This window comes from Protopterus annectens, chromosome 8.part0, assembly GCF_019279795.1.
Source record: "Protopterus annectens isolate FY-2018-M chromosome 8.part0, PAN1.0, whole genome shotgun sequence".
Taxonomy (NCBI): Eukaryota; Metazoa; Chordata; order Ceratodontiformes; family Protopteridae; genus Protopterus; species Protopterus annectens.
Genome location: NC_056741.1, coordinates 132,385,791 through 132,405,443, shown reverse-complemented (window position 1 = coordinate 132,405,443; position 19,653 = coordinate 132,385,791). Strand labels below are relative to the sequence as shown.

The 19,653-nt window shown below is 41.3% G+C and overlaps 1 protein-coding gene across 1 annotated transcript in view; it reads left to right on the top strand.

Moving 5' to 3' along the window:
* The window catches only part of LOC122808161 (alpha-2-macroglobulin-like), a 1,492,450-nt gene that overhangs the window by 1,428,469 nt on the left and 44,328 nt on the right, over positions 1–19,653 (top strand). Inside the window, exon 12 of the mRNA XM_044079133.1 lies at positions 12,163–12,402. Within this exon, the coding sequence (XP_043935068.1) occupies positions 12,163–12,402 (240 nt within the window). The remainder of the gene's footprint in view (positions 1–12,162; positions 12,403–19,653) is intronic.

The window sequence follows — 19,653 nt, the reverse complement described above, 5'->3', positions numbered from 1 at the left end:
CATCAGAAAAGGTCATTTCTCTGACAAACCTTTTCCAAAATTTACTGCAGTGGCGGTGCTGTGGTAGCGTTGTTGCCTCACAGTAAAACGTTGTCCTGTTTGATTCTCAGCTAGTGTCTTCTGTGTGGAGACATGCATGAATGGGCGTACCTTCATTGAAGGTTGTGCACCAGGGCCAGCAACTCGGCATGTAAAAATCTACTGCAAATCATTAGCGGACCAGAGTTCCGCTGTGGCGACCCCTAACTGGGAAAAGCCGAAAGACACAACAACAACAACTCCTAGTCACCCACATTTTAGCCAGGGAATTTCTTCACCTTCTGGGCTTAATGGCAGCCACTCTTCCCATGGTGCCCCTTGCTAGACTACACATGATGAAGATCCAGTGGTACATGAAGAATGTCTGGTCCCAGCACAACCACCCTCTGGACTTTCAGGTGCCCTTCCTGACATGCTTGAAACAAGAGGTAAGGTGGTAGATTCAACAAGTCCTATTGAATCCAGGACTCGCACTACAGCCCATCAAGGTGCTAGCTAATCGCTGCCTGCTTCTAAATCCTAACAAAACCAAGCTACTACTTTTCTCCCCTAACCATAGAATTTCTCCTCCTTCCTTCAACATCAAATCTAGCAATGACACCATTATCTCACCTGATGACTATACAAAGCTTCTAGGTGTAATAATAGACAACCTTAAATTTGATAAACATGTCAATCACACTATTAAGTCCATCAACAAAAAACATGGCTCCCTGTACAGTGCCAAACTTTTCCTCACCCCTCTAGCTAGGGTAGCTTTTGCAAAATCACCCCTCCTCTCTACCCTTATGTATGCCTCCCCTGTACTCATCAACCTATCCAAAACCGATCTCAACACATTATCAGGATGTTACAGTCATATAGCCAGATTCACTACTGGCATGGCTTTTAGGACCCACTATTGCCAGAATCTCAAAGCACTGGAATGGCTAGAGTATCCTACCCTTCTACAGTTCATTGAGCTTATAGTAGCGCATAAAATACTCCATCAACCTGATAACACCCCTGCCTTCAAAAATATTCTCACCCGTCATAGTGCCCCTAGGCCATTATGCTCAGCTGATAAACTATTGATACTGACCCAAAAATCCAACTACTCTGCAGGCAATGCTATATTTACCAACTCAACCGATAAAATCTGGAATCTTCTCCCTACTACCATTACCAAGGAAACCTCACTACTCCTATTTAAAAGAGAACTCAAAAAAATACCTCACATCTCATTGGCTTTGCTCTTGTTCTAAACCTGACTAACAACTTTACTAATACATGTCTTGCTACCGAACCTACTGTTTAGCCAAGTATCTATGCCTCATAGCATTTGAATGTCTAAGCATTGTGAATTATGAGATCTGATTGTATTCTATGATCACATTGTGTGATATGTCTTTGTCAGTCAGATGTAAGTCTTTACACTGTGTATATTGATATCTGCCTGTATTCTTTCTCTATATTTTTCTAAACTTGTCTGCCTGAGTTTATCACTCAGTGATGTATGTACTGTCTCTTTTTTGGTATGTGGAGCTTTTCTCCCCGGGCCCCCACTGAAAATGGACATATATCCAGTCGGGCTATCCCGGTCAACAAATGTAAAATAAATAAATAAATAAATAAAAGTGGTTCAACACATGTACACAGATGCCTCAGACCTAGTGTGGGGGCCACTTTGAACAGCCTCAAGGTCCAAGCTCAATGGGAACCCTCCCTCCTGAAAAAACACATCAGTGTGAGGGAAATTACTGCTCTACTCCTAGCTCTGAAGACTTTCCTCCCTCTCCTACATCCAGGACCCCTTCAAAGTCTTTACAGACAACACCACAGTGATGTGTTACATCAACAAGAAGTGGGGACCAGATCCTATTTACTTTGCAGGCTGGCCATGCAAGCATGGGAGGTGGCCACTCAATCCAATGTAACATTTCAGGTGGTCTACATCCCATCATAGGACAGTGATTAGGCAGATGCCTTCAGCAGTTCATTGTCTCAAAATCATGAATGGATGTTCCACAGAGATGTTTTCTTAGACATTGTCCACCAATGGGGCACTCCACAGTTAGATCTGTTTGCCTCACCTCAGAACAGACAACTATGGCCCTTCTGCTCAAGACTCCCCTCATCACAAGTGTGGAGAGTAGATGCCTTCACAATCTCCTGGAAGGGGATGTTTCTGAATGCTTCCCCCTTCCCACTTATACAGAAGGTTCTGATGAAAATTCATCAGGACATGCCAAAAATCTTGCTGGCGACCTCCTATTGGCCAAGGCAGCATTGGTTCCCCCTTCTTTTATTTCTTGCCAAGGGCAATCACCACAAGTTGCCTCACAAGGTGGACTTTCTTACACAACAAAAGGGATCTCTCTCATCTTCTCTTATCTGCAAACCCTCAACCTTACCCATGGGAGATAAACTTCTGATCCCTTTCAGACACCTTTACTCACAGGGCATGCTATCTGCCCTGCAGGAGGCCAGAAAACCAAACTACTAGGAGATCCTATTTATCAGAATGGAAAAGGTTCTCCAGCCAGTGTCTTCAAAGGCAACTAGACCCCTTCCAAGCAGATGTACCTCCAGTTATGGCCTATGTGTGTGTGAGCTTCTAACCTGAACCTTCATACTCTTCAGTGAAAGTTCATCTGTCAGGCATTTTAGCCTGCTTGCCTCTTGATCCACCCGTTTTCAAGATTGGAGGTGAAGCTTTTTCTTAAGGGGGCCCTACACATTAGAGCACCAAGGAAACCTATTCCTCCTCCTTGGGTTTGAACTTTGCTTTAGAAAAATGTACTACTGACCCCTTTGAACTTACAGCTTCTGCCACTCTAAAGATATGTACATTGAAAAATGTCTTGTTGGTAGCCCTTACTTCAGCTAGAAGGGTCTCAGAGCTGTAAGCATTCATGGCTACTCCACCCTACACCATTTTTCATAAAGATAGGGTCTCTCTTCATACTAACCCCTCCTTCATGACCAGAGTGGTCAATGAGCTGTCTCTTAAGCAATCTATCCACTTACCTACCTTATTTCCTTTGCCACACAATGGCAGTGAGAGAGTGCTCCATTCCCCAGATGTTTACAGGCAACTGTAGTTTTATCTGGATAAGACTAAGGCCATCAGAGAGTCCAAGCAACTATCTGTATCCTTTCACCCCAGGGCCCTGGGGAAACCTTTATCCAAACAGACCATTTCCTCCTGGATCTGCAAAATTATATCCTTCTGTTACTCCTTCCATGGCAAAGAGTTATCCCACACAGGTAGAGCCCACTCCACCACAGTGATGGCCTCTTCAGGGACTTTTCTTAAAGGGCTTGCTGCAGCCACTATCCTAGAGGTAGCCACATGGTCTTTTGTACACAATTTCACTAAACACTATAAATTGGATAACATTTCCAGAGCTAGGGCAGGATTTGCAAAAGCCATCCCCCATGGCTTTCTGGAGTCTGCTACTTCTTTCTCCACCCCTTTCTTTGCATAATCTGTGGCATTCTCCTACATGTGAGAATACTGCAACATGAGAATAGAAGGACATAGATTAGTTGTGTAAAATCTTACCATAGCCATAGATGTTTTTCTTTTCCATGTTGCAGTATTCCTTCTCTCTCTCCTACCCCCTAGAGGACCTTTTCCCTATCTGTATGGCATCCTTCAGCTACCCTTAAACTAGTATCTGGCTGGGCATTCAGTCCTGAGGTCTGTGTGTGTGGACATCACATTGATGCCCATGCACCTTACAGCAGCCAGGCTTAAGCTTTGGTATATGAGCCGGATATTCGTGAGAATACTGCAACATGGAAGAGAAGGATATATATATATATATTTTATATAGTTTAAAACTAAACTAAAATTCTTTCTAAATAACCATTGGCTCTGTTCTTGTCATAACCCTGGTTAGCTCTCTTTTTTCCCCATCTTTACCTAATTCCTTAACGACCTTTCTCTCTCTTCTCTTGTATATACTCTTACAGAGTATTTAATTTTTTCTTCATCTTTTCTTCTTTACCATCCTACTTTTAGACTCTACTCAAAAGTTTATACAACTTATATATATATATATATATATTTTTTTGTTTTCCTATTATTGTATATTGATGTATATCTGACACTGTTTAGTAGTATGTAGTGGAGCTTTCTCCCCCGGGCCTCCACTGAAAATGGACATATATCCAGCTGGACTAGCCGGTAAACAAATGTAAAATAAAATAATAAAAATAAAATAAAATAAAATAAAAAATATATATAAATATATATATATGTGTGTGTGTGTGGGTGGGTGTGTGCGTGTGTGTACATATGTATATATATATATATATATATATATATATATATATATATATATATATATATATATATATAAAATGGGACAGGATACAAAATGTTTATAGAACCATTAATGTTACACATTGATGAAGCATATTTCTATCAACCTGTAGAAAAATATGTAGAAGGGGATCACAAAGGAGCTGGAGAGGTTATTTTGGGAGGATGAGAAAGAAGAGTGGGTAGGGAGATAGTGCTGCTCACCAAGGAGAAAGGAAGGTTAGCAATGCCAGATCTTAAGGTGTATTTTAAGGCCACTTAGCTGAGGCTAATTATTTATTTATTATAACTAACAAAGTACCTGAACAGATAGGAACATATGGAACAGCATCAAGGGGGCACATCTGTATCTACAATATATGAAACATATGAAACTATGGGACAGACTAGAAATAGAAGAGAAAGCAAGGAAAATGAAAATACGGCATCTGGGGTATATCACAGGCATTCTTGGAAGAATACTTAAAATAAACTTACTTGGAACTGCATAATACTTAAAATAATAATACTTAAAATTAATTTTTCAAAGGCAGAAGTAAATTCTGCTGATAGACTACAGTACTCATTGGAGAAAAGGGTAGAATGCAATATGTGTCTAAGACATATGGAGAAATATCAATAAAAAATCCTCGATATTGGGAACAGTTAACAAAGAGGACACCAAGAAGAGTTGGAGGGAACTGAAGGAAGAATTTATCTTAGGTGAGAGAAACAGTCCACATAGTCTACTTACAGTTTAGAGAAGATATAAAAGAAATTATCCTAAATAATGCAAGGTAACCATATGGGCCAGACATAGTGGAATTTGTATTAGAAGATAAAACTGAAGCTGTATCAATGAAGAGGGTATTGAGCAGAGTCTATGGAGCCTGGGCAAACATGAAAAATTAGACTGAGCAAAAGGTTATAAAAACATGGAGTGAAAAACTGGTCTGACATCATTTTAAACTTGACCTATTAGAAATAGTTCAAATAGTACTAAAAATGGGGGGGGGGGGTTAATTGACTAAGCAATGAATCTTTCTGAACTGTTGTTACTTGTATTGTTGTGAATTTTTTTTTTCTTTCTTCTTTCAACAGTTTTAAATGACAGGAATAGGCTCTATAACATAAAACTGTAATAGACAGAACAATAGTCCAACAAAGTTATTCAAACAGTATATTGTAAAGGCAGAGTAAGCCAATAGCTGTATAGTTGTGTTTCCTACATTATTCTGCCTTCAGTGCTGATGTAAAATATTGCACACTATTGAATGCTGGTTTTGACTAGTTATTTTTGTTTAAATATGTGAAACAAATATTATTTTTTGGGGAAAAAAACTGTTTTGTCTGTTTGAAAGAGAGATGTTATGTGGTCCTATCTCACCTACATTCTTTACCCGTGGGTTCGGAGCCGAATGTCGTCTCCAACTCGGCCGATTTTTACTAGCTCAAAGTCTCTCATTGGCTGGGCTAAGATGGTATCCCATGGTGCACTGCTCCATATCCCCAGATCTCATTTGCCGCTTGTGTAGCTCGGACGTGGTCTTGCTTGGCTGTTGGCTAAGTACCTTCTTTTTGGCTTTTTCTCTTGAGAAAGTTGTTACCCCGTAACCAAAAGCTATTTTCATAGCTATTTCTTGTGACTGTTTGCTAACTTGTTGTTCTTTCTGTGTTTGAGAGTGTTTTTTGTCGATAGGTATCCCCACTGTTCCAGCTTGCTAGGCCCATTTTAGTTAGGGGACCTAGTCCTCCCCCTTAGTGTTTCTCTGTGTAAGCACTTCCTGTTAAAGATTTTTTGCGTGTCTCTGGTACTGTATTTTTGTTTTTTCTGTATTTTGTGAACCGTTTCAGTTAGAGGTTCTCAGAGTGTAACTTTACTCTTTCCCGCCCTTTTTGTCAGTTGCCTAATAAGGATCAGAAGGAGCATAAGCCTTCTGGCTTTAAAAAATGTGCCAAATGTGGGTATAAAATGTCCATCATGGATGGACACTCGATATGTGTCTACTGCCGTGGAGCCATCCATTTACAAAAGTCATGTAGCTTTTGCCATGCGTTCAGTCCTAGGGTGCTCCAGGAGCGGAAAAATAAATTGATACTAAAGGGATTTCTCAAACTGTCCTTTGAGGAAGCTGTAGACTCGGCTTTGGGTACTCAGTCGAAGTCTAAAGCTCCCAAGTCTAACAAAAGGTCTCTGGCTCCATCTGCCAATACCGGAGCTGCCAGAGAAGATTACTGTGTTGGACTCTAGTTCCTCGGCTCCACTGTCTTTGGGGCCACAGGAGGTATCAGTGTTGACTGAATCGGCATCGGCTCCTATCATTCTCAAACCTATTCGGAGCTGGTCGCCCAGTGTAAGGCAGGGTTCGCCAGACAGGCGATCTCAATCTCATTCACTTTCCTCCAAATCCTTCAGGCTTTCTGATTTGGATGTTGATAGGGTAGTGCAGAGGCTCCTCCAGTCGCCGGTGTTGGCTAAATTGCTCTTGGCTCCGACCCAATTGGCTCTGAAGCCAGTTCCTATGGTTGTGTCGATGATTCCTCCTCCGAGCACATCTTTGTCGTCAGAGCCGGTATGCTCCGCTTCGAGTGATGTTCCTGCATCGGCTCCGATACCCACTCTGTGTCTATCGGTGCCGACCTCGGCTCCGACCATATCAGTTCCGTCCACAGGGTTCGAGACTCAGGTGTCTTCGGTCGGGCCCGAAGGGGACACTTCAGTACATTTGTCGGTTCTGAGTCTCCCTCTCGGTTCTTCGGCTCTGGGGAACCCGGTCCCGGTTGTGGCCTCAGAGGTCGGTCGGTCCTTGGATTCGGGGTGACCTGCTTTCGAGGCCATGCAGAGCATGCTGGCCAGTTTGTCAGCTACGTCACTCGGGTTGGTCATGCCGTCCCTCACCACCCTGGCGAGAGCTTTTGACACTCACCTATCCATGGACAGTAGAGCGTGATCCCCTAAGGATACCCCCACAAGTGGTCCCCAACTTTCTGAGGGTCCCCCAGAGTCTGGGCCTGAAGAACCTCTCAGGAAGAAGTTGTGCAAGAGGAAGTATATAGACTCCCAGGATGAGTCTCTCACTTACGATACTGACCTCGAGGAATCGGAGGGGTCCCCCAAGTCTTCCTCTGATGATGTTTCCTTCTCCGATATCCTGGAGATTCTGAAACAAAGAGGAGACTGGCCTTCCAAAACTCCTTCTGAGGAGGAGTCAGTATTCCTTAAGGCGTTTGGCGCTCAACTCTCCGCCTCCTGGGTATCTCCACCCTTCGACGAACTTCTTGACCTCATTTGTCAGAGAGTGTGGGAAAACCCTGATTCTGTGGAGCCCATTCCCAGGTGCCCTAGCAAATTTCTGTCAGCATCCCAGGGAAAAGAGTTTCTGTCAAAAGGAGTCCCGGTAGATGCCATGGTGGTGGTGGTGGCAGCCACCCAGAAAGAAGTTGCAGAGTCTTCTTCATTGGTCCATCCTCCTAACAAGGAGTCTAGGACCATGGACCAGTACGGGAAGCATACCCTATCTTCAGCGACATTCACCTTACGGTCACTGAATTGTTTGTCTCACTTCACTCGGCTCCAGAGAGATCTCCTCAAAGAGTTGGGAGATACTCTTATGGGTACCATACCTGATGCGGTGGCGCAGACTGTTAACGCACAGATGTCTACCCTCAACTCCATCGCTAACTTGTCCATGCGGCTCATTTCGTATGCAGCTGAGGGAGCGAGTAGGGCGGCAAGCTCAGGGGTCGCCCTTAGAAGGCAAGCCTGGCTGCACCTGTGTCATTTCGCAGAGGCCTTCAAGTCTTCCTTCACTGACGCCCCCTTTGACGGTTCCTCCGTGTTTGGGACCAAAGCGAATGACACCCTCACCAGGTGCGAGCAAGAGGGAAAGACCCTGTCTGCTGTCCATTTTTCCCTTCCTTCTAGGCCTTATCCCAAGGGGCCCAGTGCAGGGGGAAGATGTGGTTCAAGAAATCACAGAGGTTTTTTCCTGACGCACAAGGTGAACCCCCCCCCTCCGGAGGCATGAGAGGGGGGTTACTCAGGGAGATGTTGCCCCAGAGGCAGAGGGGGGCCCCGCAATTCCAGAGACCATGACTCTTTCCATAGCTCTCCATATTCTCATTCCTGAGGGTGTGCCCGGCTGTGCATATCTGGAGCCAGTCGGGGGTCAACTTTCCTTATACCCGGAAGTCTGGAAAAGCATTACTCGGGACCGATGGGTATTAAGGATAATTACCGGAGGTTATCTCATTCCCTTCTCTTCAGTTCCCCCACCAATAAGGAAAATCCTGGACGTTCCACCCAGTCAAAGGGATCAAGCAGCCGTAGAGGTTTCTCAGCTGCTAGAGAAAGGAGCCATCCAACGAATCCCCTTAGACCAAATTGGATTAGGGACTTACTCAAGATTCTTTTTGGTGCCGAAAAGAACAGGGGACCTGAGACCCATTCTAGATCTCAGTCGACTCAACAATTACTTACACAAGTCCAAGTTCCGTATGGTCACACTACATTCGATTCTCCCGTTGTTGGGAGAGGAAGTATGGATGTGCTCCATCGATCTCAAGGATGCTTACTACCATATCGAAATGGACAGAGCATCCAGGAGTCACCTACACTTCTGGCTGGGAGCCAGTCACTTCCAGTTTCGAGCCCTGGCCTTTGGTCTCACCACAGCCCCCGGGGTGGTCACCAAATGTATGGCAGTGGTGATGGCTCACTTGAGACATCAGGGATTCCAGGTGTTTCCTTACTTGGATGACTGTCTCCTTACCGCTCCCACCAGGCATCAACTAATTCGGACCAGGGACGTTACCATCAGTCTATGTCACCAGTTGGGTATAACTATGAATTGAGAAAAATCTGCCTTGTTGCCCTGACAGCATGTCACCTTTATAGGAGCAGAGGTGGACACAAGTTGAATGCGAGCATTCTTACCTCAAGAAAGGATCACAGTATTGCAACAACAAATACACATGCTGATGCCCCTGAGACAAGTGAAAGCAAGACTGGTTCTACAACTCCTCGGAACCATGGCAGCAACGATCCTGTTGGTCCCTCTAGCGAGATTACATATGAGACTTTTTCAATGGCTCCTCTTTGTCCAATGGTCTCTCCAAAGACTCCCACTATCTCATCCCATTTTACTCACAGACAGGTGCAAGCAGGACCTCCTTTGGTGGCTGTACACTGACAATTTGAATGGGGGAAAGTCCATTGTTCCTCCCGTCCCTGTTGCCACGGTGACCACGGACGCCTCCCAGATGGGGTGGGGGGGCATTATCTTGGCAGGACAGTCCAAGGCACATGGCAGGAACACGAGATACATTTGCATATAAATGTCCTGGAGATGAGAGCAGTGCTTCTTGCATTGCAGGCACTTCAGGAAGTTTTTCCTCTAGGTATTATTGCGATACACTCAGACAACATGTCAGTAGTGTGGTATCTCAATAAACAAGGGGGAACCTGGTCTTATCCTCTATGCAGAGAGGCTATGCGAGTGTGGCATTGGGCAATAGCCTCCAATGGTTTCTGGTGGCAATGCACATTCCGGGGAAGTCCAATGTGATAGCGGACAGGCTAAGCAGAGCGATACCTATGCCTTACGAGTGGTCCCTGAATCGCCTAGTTGCAGAGCGAATCTTCAGCACATGGGGTCAGCCTTGCTGCGACCTCTTTGCCAGCCCCCTCAATGCCAAGTGCAGCAACTACCTCTCGCTGATCCCCCCACAGGGGGAGTCACCCAGGGATGCTCTAGTCCACGATTGGCCCTCCGGTCTGCTTTATGCTTTCCCTCCTTTTCCCCTTCTCTCAAGGGTGATTCAGAAAGCGCAATCCTTGGGAAGTAAAATGATTCTGATTGCCCCACACTGGCCTCGTCAAGTATGGTTCCCCTTTCTTCATCTATACATTGTGGACGGTCCTTGGATTCTGGACCCTGTACCGGATTTACTGACACACATGTCAGGACAGTTCCATCCCTCTCTGAGGACACTTCGGTTGACAGCCTGGCTACTCCACTTCCATTGTTAGTCAGATGTCATAACCTTTCGCCAGACGTGATCCAGATATTATCGTCCTCTCATAAGCCATCCACTAAAAAGATTTACTCTAGCAAATGGAAAAAGGTTCTCTATATGGGCTCGTACTCAAGGCATTGATCCTTACACAGCTGCAATAGAGTCAGTTCTGGAGTTCTTGTCTATGTTGTTCTATCAGGGATCCGCATCAGCCACAATCAAAGTTCAGCTGGCGGCAATATCTAATTTGCACATAGCGAATGAACCCAGTCTCATGGCACACAGGCTATGTAAAGCATTCCTTAAGAGTACCTTGTTGCTTCGTCCCCCAGTGTCCGTACCTGTCATGCCCTGGGATCTTAATTTTGTTCTTCAAGCCCTTACTCTACCGCCTTTTGAACCTGCAGCTACCTGTGATTTAAAATTCCTGACATGGAAGACAGCATTCCTAACAGCAGTCATGTCAGCTAGACGGGTCTTAGAAATTCAAGCCTTATCTATCAAACTCTCATATTTGATCTTCCATAAAGATAGGGTCTCTCTCAGACCAAACCCATCTTTTCTTCCAAAAGTAGCCTCCGTGTCTAACATGAATCAGACCATTGAACTGCCGGTGTTTTTTCCTCACTTTTCTAACAAGGCAGAATTTAGATTTCACCAATTGGATGTACATAGACAGTTATGTTTCTATCTACACCGGACAAAAGATATCAGGAAATCTGACCAACTCTTTGTCTCCTTTTCGGAAAACCGATTGGGTTCTCCGGTATCCAAGGTCACGCTGTCTAGATGGATTGTCAATTGTATTTCTTTCATTTATCAGGGAGGAGGCAAAAATCTGCCATTTCCAGTCAAGGCACACTCTACACGGGCTGTTTCTACTTCCACAACCTATCAGGCCAGATTGTCAATGGATGAGATATGTACTGCACCTACTTGGGCTTCTCCTCACACCTTTGTTTCCCATTACAAATTGGACGTGGTTTCCAGGGGTAGGTCTTCCTTTGGTTCCACAGTTCTCAGGAGTATTTTCCTGTGAGCCACCCAGGATGTAGGTGCTAGGAACGCTGTCCCAAGGGTAAAGAATGTAGGCAAGATAGGACCACATAACATCAGGAAGTTATGTGCTCACCATATTGTTCGATGTATGTGGTCCATCTCACCTCACATTCTTATCTACCCTCCCACCTTCCCCCTGCCTGGAGGTTCTGGAGGTTAGGTTGTCACCTACGGAGTCCCTGTGAGTAGTTCTTGTTGATATGGATGGGAGGTGTGTATGATTTACATATGTTGGTTCACAGCAAACTAGATCTGGGGATATGGAGCAGTGCACCATGGGATGCCATCTTAGCCCAGCCAATGAGAGACTTTGAGCTAGTAAAAATCAGCTGAGTCAGAGCCGACATTTGGCTCCGAACCCATGGGTAAAGAATGTTAGGCGAGATGGACCACATACATCAAACGTTATGGTGAGTACATAACTTCCTGTTCACTGAAGCAAACCTTTACTGCAACTGTCTCATCTCCTGATATTCTGCTGTGAGCCATCTCAAATATTTCATTTGTAGATTTACATGGAGGTCATTTGAACTTTATGAATGTGCTAGAAACATTTTTAAATGTATAATCATTCATTTTTTCCCCTTCCTGGCTTCCTCCTCAATAGCCAGATGCAGTTCAGAGCTGAGCAATGCTGTCTTATCCTTTATGGCATCAGTAAGATCTGTACCATTTGTGCTATTGTAGTTGCTGCACTCCTGACTGAAAATATGTTTGTGGATGTGGTGCTGATTTGTCTTTATTGCTTGCCACAGGCATCTCTAGAGAATATTCCGCATACTAGGCAGTGGTCTCATAAAGTAAATGTTCTCTATGCTGAGACAGCCGAGCTCACAGTTCGTCCTCTGTATTCAAAAAGCATGAGCTATCTGCAGATTCAGTCAGCATCGACATCTAAAGTGGAGTGTGATGTGGACTTTTACATCAATGTGGACTATGTATTCAGCCCAGAGGCCCTAGAAGGCCACCCAGGAACCTTGGTCTTCTTCTATCTGGTAAGCATTGAGATTTTCTTTTTTTTTGCTAGACTTCAAATATAATAGGACCATAATTAGCACTATTTGTTATTCTAATATTTTTCTCACATATTTTTGAGCCACAATGGGCACTATAATCTTTCTATGTGTATTTAGTCTACATGTGGATAGAGAGCCTGACCTGAGGAGGATTGATAGGCTGTGGACTGTCAAAAACTAATGCATTTTTCAGGGACTTTAAGCTGAGCTGTAACTATCTAAGAATTAAATTGGGCAAAGGTATATTGACTTTAAGTTTGAAGTGGATGCTAAATTGTTTTCTTTACTGAAAATACATTGCATTTTGCCTAAACAAACTGTTTCCATTGTGTTTGTATATTGCAATGCTTACGTACAGTATTCAAAAAGCAAATTTCAACATTATAGGCAGTAACTTTTTTTTACAAATCAACAGTTTTGCAGTCCTAGTACAGCTAGATGAAAAAGATCCAATGGCATTTATCAAAAGTGTTGGGGTCCTTTATTTAATAAAACATAAAAATATTTACATAGTTGCAAAATGTATATATTTACGGCACATATATACATATTTCTGTTTCTTACTGATTTCACTTTTCATTTAACATTCTCATTGTTAATGTTCATCATTCACACTGCACTGCCTCATTGACATATGCGTTCTGTGCTAGCACAGAGTTACACAGGTAGCCTTCCTGAGCTCAGAGCCCTCCCCCCCAACTCTCTGTGATAGGGGATTGGCTAAGTCTAACCCTAGTCACAATACGCGGGCTGAGCCTGAAATTGCTCACTATTGAACAGTGTGCAACCCCCCACTAAACAAATATAAATAAATAACATCAGTTATTCAGCCTTTTACTGCCAGCTATAGGGCTCACACTGTTGAATCTCTTTTACAGCCTGCATTGGTGGATTAAAGCTTCAAGGCTCAGATAAGATCCTTTTGGGAATTTCCTATGTTCATCATATTGATAACTGCTGCAGTAGTCTTAGCTATATGGGTTATATCCTTCCAAGTATATAACAAACGTCCATTTTCCAAAGCTTCAGGGCACTTTCCACTTGCTCAAACTATTATGCAACTCAAGCTGAGCTACCTAACATCACAGGTTTAAGCATCAAGCCCTTCGGAGCTTTCCTGTCATCCATGAGAGCACTCCTCTGAAGGCTTTCAAGGGTGGATGGTCAGTTTATTCTGTTCCTTTACTGGTTAGATTAATTCCTATTAGGGGAAACTTTCTACATTAAAACAATTGTTATTCTTTAAATGTCCTTTCCTGCTTAAGATAGTTATTTTTAATCTAGAAATTTGTTTTGTTAATGGTTTAAAGTTGTTTAAATTAGTCAAAAGTAATTTTTTTCTATGGTGAAAATGTGCTTATTTTATGTTTGGGTGCTGCAAACATGTATTATAGTGCATTTTACTATGTTTTTGCAAGAAAAATTGACTTTTACAACCTTAAAATGTTAACAGTTTATGCTTCTTGTTTTTTCCCAGGAAAGCGGCACTATTTTCGACTTGACCATGAAACAAACATCTGGTCCCATTGTCAATCTTTCATCCAGCCACAAAAAGAAAAAAATTAAGCATACAGCCTTTGTCACCACAGCAGGCTAACAATTTCCTCAGCTGCAGGTGGGTGACTCTGCTGTGGTCAAAGGTGGTTTCTCAGACCAGACATATTTTACTTTAGATCCTCTGATGTAACACCCACAGCTACTAAGCCATATTCTCTTTGGCTGTTAGGGTCCCCTCAGAATGCTGTACCCATCCCTGGGAAGCTGCTGTTGACATTAACAACAATGTTGGCCTCATTTACCCAACAAAAAGAAACAGAAAACTAAACATGCATCTTCTCCTCCCCAAATTTCCCTAGACAGGAGTAGTTTACTAGATTTGGCTCAGGGTTTAAATCAGGCTATCGACCCTTCTTTTTAAGTGGTTTGTGGTAAAAGAAGGATAGATGCCTCTAATCCTGAAGAAATTCAAAAATCTGAATCTGACTAGGAAGATGAAGGGGCAGATGCAGTGTTTTTCTTCTCAGATTTCTGACTCAGAGGATCTTCCTGTGAGGATTTTCACTTTCTCTGAAACTGTTTCCAGAATGTGACAGTGTTTTCAATGGGAAAACGTTGAGCTTTGTTAGTCCCTCAAGAAATACTATGTGCTATTACAGATGGAATTTCCAGAACCTTCACCCGTTCTTCCAGTACTGTCAGCTTTGCAGGATGATGTGATTCACTGAATGCAATTGTCAATAATAGGCAATCTGCTACCCCTGAAAAGGCAGATACATTATATAAAGTTCCTTACTCTTTTAAATGTTTATACTCATCCCAAACATGACCCAGCAGCAATAGTTTTAGTTAATCCAACTGCTGCTAAATATTTACAGTGCTTAATTCTGATCTTACAATTTCTGACAAGGATGGGGAAAAAGATAAGAAAGGGGAAGAAGGTGCATGCCTCTGCAATTTAATTTTCAGAGTTTTGAATTGTCATGCTCACGTGTTAAAGTTTATTCTGATTAATTGTGAACATATGAGGAATGTTTTGTCTGCAGTTTCTACTTGTGAGGAAAAGTCTACTTTAAATTGTTTAATTTATTCCATTTTACAAGTCACAACTTATTTAAAGTGCGTTCATAACTCAGTTGATACTTATTCCATGTAGTAGCATAGCTAGAGTGGGGCGAGAGGGGCAACTGCCCTGGGTGCAAAGTGTTGAGAGGGCATGATCAGCCAATCTTGATCTCTCTTTGTTGCAATAATAGCTTTTACAGACAAACCTGAGCACTGTGGCACTGCATGTGTGGTCTAAACTGTAGCAACTGCTTGCGATATTGTCACCAGCAGTTTGCTATAGTTTAAAAGTAAAAAAAAGTATTTTTTTCTTTAACTAAAACCTGAGCACTGTATCAGTCTCTGCAGTCAGGGTATAAACTGTAGCAACTGTTTATTACATTTGTAGCAAGCAGTTTTCTACAGTTTAAAAATATATTTTTTTCTTGGGACAAAAAAGTGCTGTTGCAGAGGTAAACCCTGAAAACTGGCTAATCCATCAGCTGCAAATACCTGCATCATTTTCCTTTACCAGCTGTTGTTTGTGTTTAAAATTTCTCTGTTTCCTCCTGATGTAATACTCTCTCCGTCATGTCACTTCATCTTGCTTCCTCTACTTTTGGTTCATCAAATCTATCAGCACTTGTGTCACCAACCTTTCATTTTCCAACTCTGTAACAGTTTCTTCTGTAAGTAAAGACTCTAGGTCTGCTGCACTCTACTCTGTCATGGAATTTCTAGATCTACAGTAGCAGCCCTTTGACTCCATCTAGCAGCACCAAAGAGTGCTTCACTTCCTCTCTTCCAAAGATTCAGGAAGTTTCTCCAGTGCATTGGCCAAGTTTCCCTCTCGCGTCTTCCCTGAAAAGAAGCCATTGACCCAGTATGTCAAACCCTGTCAACAAAGCATAACTAAAAATAAATATTTTATCATGTGCTTTAAACTAACATCCTCTAGACCCTTTATCAGCATTAAAAACTCATGCCTGAAATATTGCCCTTAGACAGTTCAATGCTGCAGCTCAGTCTTAACCTCCCCATCTCCTCTTGCCCCTTAATATATTTTCTTCTCAAACTTCTTCAGGTCATCTTCTTTATGACTTGCAGAATCAGTATGTATTATTTTTAGCATGGGAACATATTTCACATAATACAAAAAAAACATGTATTTCTTATTCTTGTATGGTCAGTATAGTGGTGCAGTGATTAGCGTTGTTGCCTCACAGTAAGAGGTTCTCTGGTTCAATTCTCAATTGAGGTACCTTTTGTGTGGAGTCGGCATGTCCTCCCTGTGTTTGTGTGGGTTTCCTCTGGGTGCTCTGGTTTCCTCCCACATTCCAAAGATATGCATCTGGAGCATTTCTCCCCGGCCCTCCACTGAAAATGGGCTCTATCCCAGTCAGACTTTCATGGTAAACAAATGTTAAATAAAATAAATTATTTTCAAAACATTCCATTCTTTTGCTTTGCACTTCTAGTACCTGTCTGTTAATAAGAATGATTATGAAATGCTCATTGTGAAGATGCTCAGTATGATCTTCATCTGGCAATTCATTTTCTTTATGATTGCTTGAAAAAAATGAAGACACTTGTCAAAAACTAAGCTTTACTTCTTCAAAACTTCTTTGACATCCAAATGAATAATTTTCTTGTCATCAGTGGAGCATTACTACAAATGCTATCCTTCATCTCATTTGGTATCTCCATGCATTTCTTCTTCTACACTTGCTTCTTCAGCCAAAAGTTTCCATTATTCAACCATTATTGCAACACTGTAAGCAACACATGCTCAGATACTATTGTTCATTTGGAATTCCCCTTTTAATCTCCAGAAATTATAGCTTCAATTAACCTCATAAAACATAATGTGTAGGACAGTCTCATTCTCATCAGGTACCGTGAGACTTCGCTTCCAATTATTTCATTTTAGCTTAGACTACAGATGAGATTAGTTTATGTATTACTGGAAGACAGTGAGTCATGTTTATGTGCCGGTAAAGAACAAGTACCAACAACTTCAATATTCAGGCAGTTTGATGCAGAAGTCGCTTTCCAACTACCCGAACCTTATTCATTTCTGTCACCTATTCCTGATTCACTGACACATCACAGTCATTAATCTACATGACAATTTCTTGAATATTGTCAGGGAACAAGATCAGGACTGAAAATTTATTCATTTTCCATCTGGAATACCAGCACAGCTACTGTGCAAAACTCTGGTGTCTGGATTTAGTTTTTAAGGGCTTTCTCTTCATAGCTGTTTCAAGTCTACATCTCATCTAGCCAGAATATCTCTTATAAGAAATCCCTAAATGATTTCCTTGAATATGATATAAAACTAGTCTTCTGTTATCCACAATACCCCCAGGAATCTGCTTTGCAACTCCCTTAGAGATATCGTGGAAGTTCTTGAGATATACTTCATTCTTTTGTTTACTTGTGAAGCTGGAACTTTTGCAAGAGCTCTTTCTAACAGCCCTATTCAGACTTACATTAAACAAGTCTGATCTGATTCTGATATGCATATTCAAAAACAGTAATGCAACTCTCTGCCCTGCAGTACAATTGGAAGAATTACTTTTATCTAGTCCACTCTGATTATGATGCACATTTCCAAAAACAGTTCTACAGGCATTTGTCCTGTAGTACAAATTTTAGTTCTTCTGTAATTTTAACAATAAAAGTAACAGTTTACCTTCATTTCCCAGAAAGATACTAGAGATTTATTTCAGACCTGCCTTGAGGCTTTACAGTATATAAATCCTTCAGCTAGACGTTGTTTGCTGCTATGTGGTTTGGTGCATGAATAACCATTGTGACTTATTCTGTTTTTCTTAACAAAACCTTTAAATTTGGGACTTCACATACAACAGGTTGATTACACTTTCCCAGTGTGAAAACTGTAGTTGTGAAAAAAGCCACTAAAGCTACCAAACTGGATAAAATTCAGTTACTGTCTTATAATGACATTGCCTAGATGACACCAAAGAAGACATCTCAAGAAATTAACAGAAAATCAACCAAAAAAGTGAGAAAACCTTACCTGGGAAGAAATATGCAGATGATCAGGAAGAAGCAGTTTAAGTTGGTGCAGGAAGCAACTTCCAGTAGAGGAAAAATAAACCAAATATACTCAGAGATGTTTAAAAAAATATATACGGTGAAATAATAAAGGCTGAAAAATAAAATCTTTAACTAGTTATTCAGATGAGTTGATACAACTTCAAAAATCAGAGGCTGAAATGAAGAAAAAAACGGGCTAAAACAATAGGCTTCTCAAGAAGACGCATTTCAAAAATAATAGACGATCGAGCACTGAGAGAAAAAATGAGATTTTCTGCTGTACCAGAGAAATTGGAAGGAACAGATGGTATGAATTTTATGAAAGCACAGATGAGCAACTGAACTGGTGTTCCACAAAATAATTTGTTAATTGAATGGACATATTGTATACTTGCTCCAAACCTGGCAATGAGAAAGTAGGCAAGACCTATATTACTAATGATGCAGTCATACCAGCAGAAAGAGTTGCTCCTGATAACACTGCGGCTGAAGGGAAAGTATTAAAAATTGAGGATGCTAGAGTGATGGCAGGAAATGTATTGCTTACTGCATACCAGGCAGAAAATATGCAAGTTTATCATATGAAAGAGGGAATGTCAAAAACAGTAAAAATATATGAGAAATATATGGGAAATAAGTAATTTAAATTATTTAGAGGAGCTGATGAAGGTTAAAAGTATTGCCAGCTACAGAGTCCTAAAGGAAAAATAAGGGAGTATATGGATAATGTGCATGAGTTTAGAAAGGTTGCTGTTAGCAATTTTATTAATAACAACTCCATAACTCAAGAACTTAATAACAACTGCACAGAAACTTTTAACATGATGACTTAAGCAATCGTATTCAGTGACTTATTAGTGATACACATAGGTAGTAATCTAGCCTTTGACCATCACATGTCTACAGTAATCAGGAAATCATTCTATTAAATCCACAAAAAAGCTCACACCAGATGAAATGCAGCAGGAAAGAGTTTAATCCAAATACAAAACGTAAGTGCTTTCGTCCCTTTACACTCTAATATAGGAACTTCATCAGACAAATAACTTTAAAATCAGCATCCTTTTAAAAGCGTAAAGCTGTGACCTCACTTCCTCTCCCCCATTCACATACAAATAACTTTTTAAAGAAAAAACACTGTTTTTAAAACTATACAATTACAAAAAAATTATGTATAAAATCACGCATAGTCACATAAATAATTCGCTGTTTCTATAAACTTGTCGTATAAATCTAAAAATTAAAACTAATCATTCTGCAGTACTAAAATACAAAAATATATAAATAGATTCATAGTTTAACCTAATGTACATGGTGTTTAATAGTGTTAAATATTTAATGATGTCAAGTATTATCTTTTCAAAGCCTTATATATTGGAGAAAGCAGAATTAAGCTGGCAAATTCAACTAGACTCCATCCATTGGCCAGGTTTGTATGATATTCAATCTATTTCTAGCTTGCTAAAACTTAAAGCTTTGAAAAGATAAGCCTTTTTAGGATAAAAACTAAATGAAGATAAAATAAGGCTAGAACAGTAAATTATGTACCCATACATCAACTAGTTTAGCATTGCCCATATACTGTGTATGTATGTATGTATGTATGTATATATATATATATAT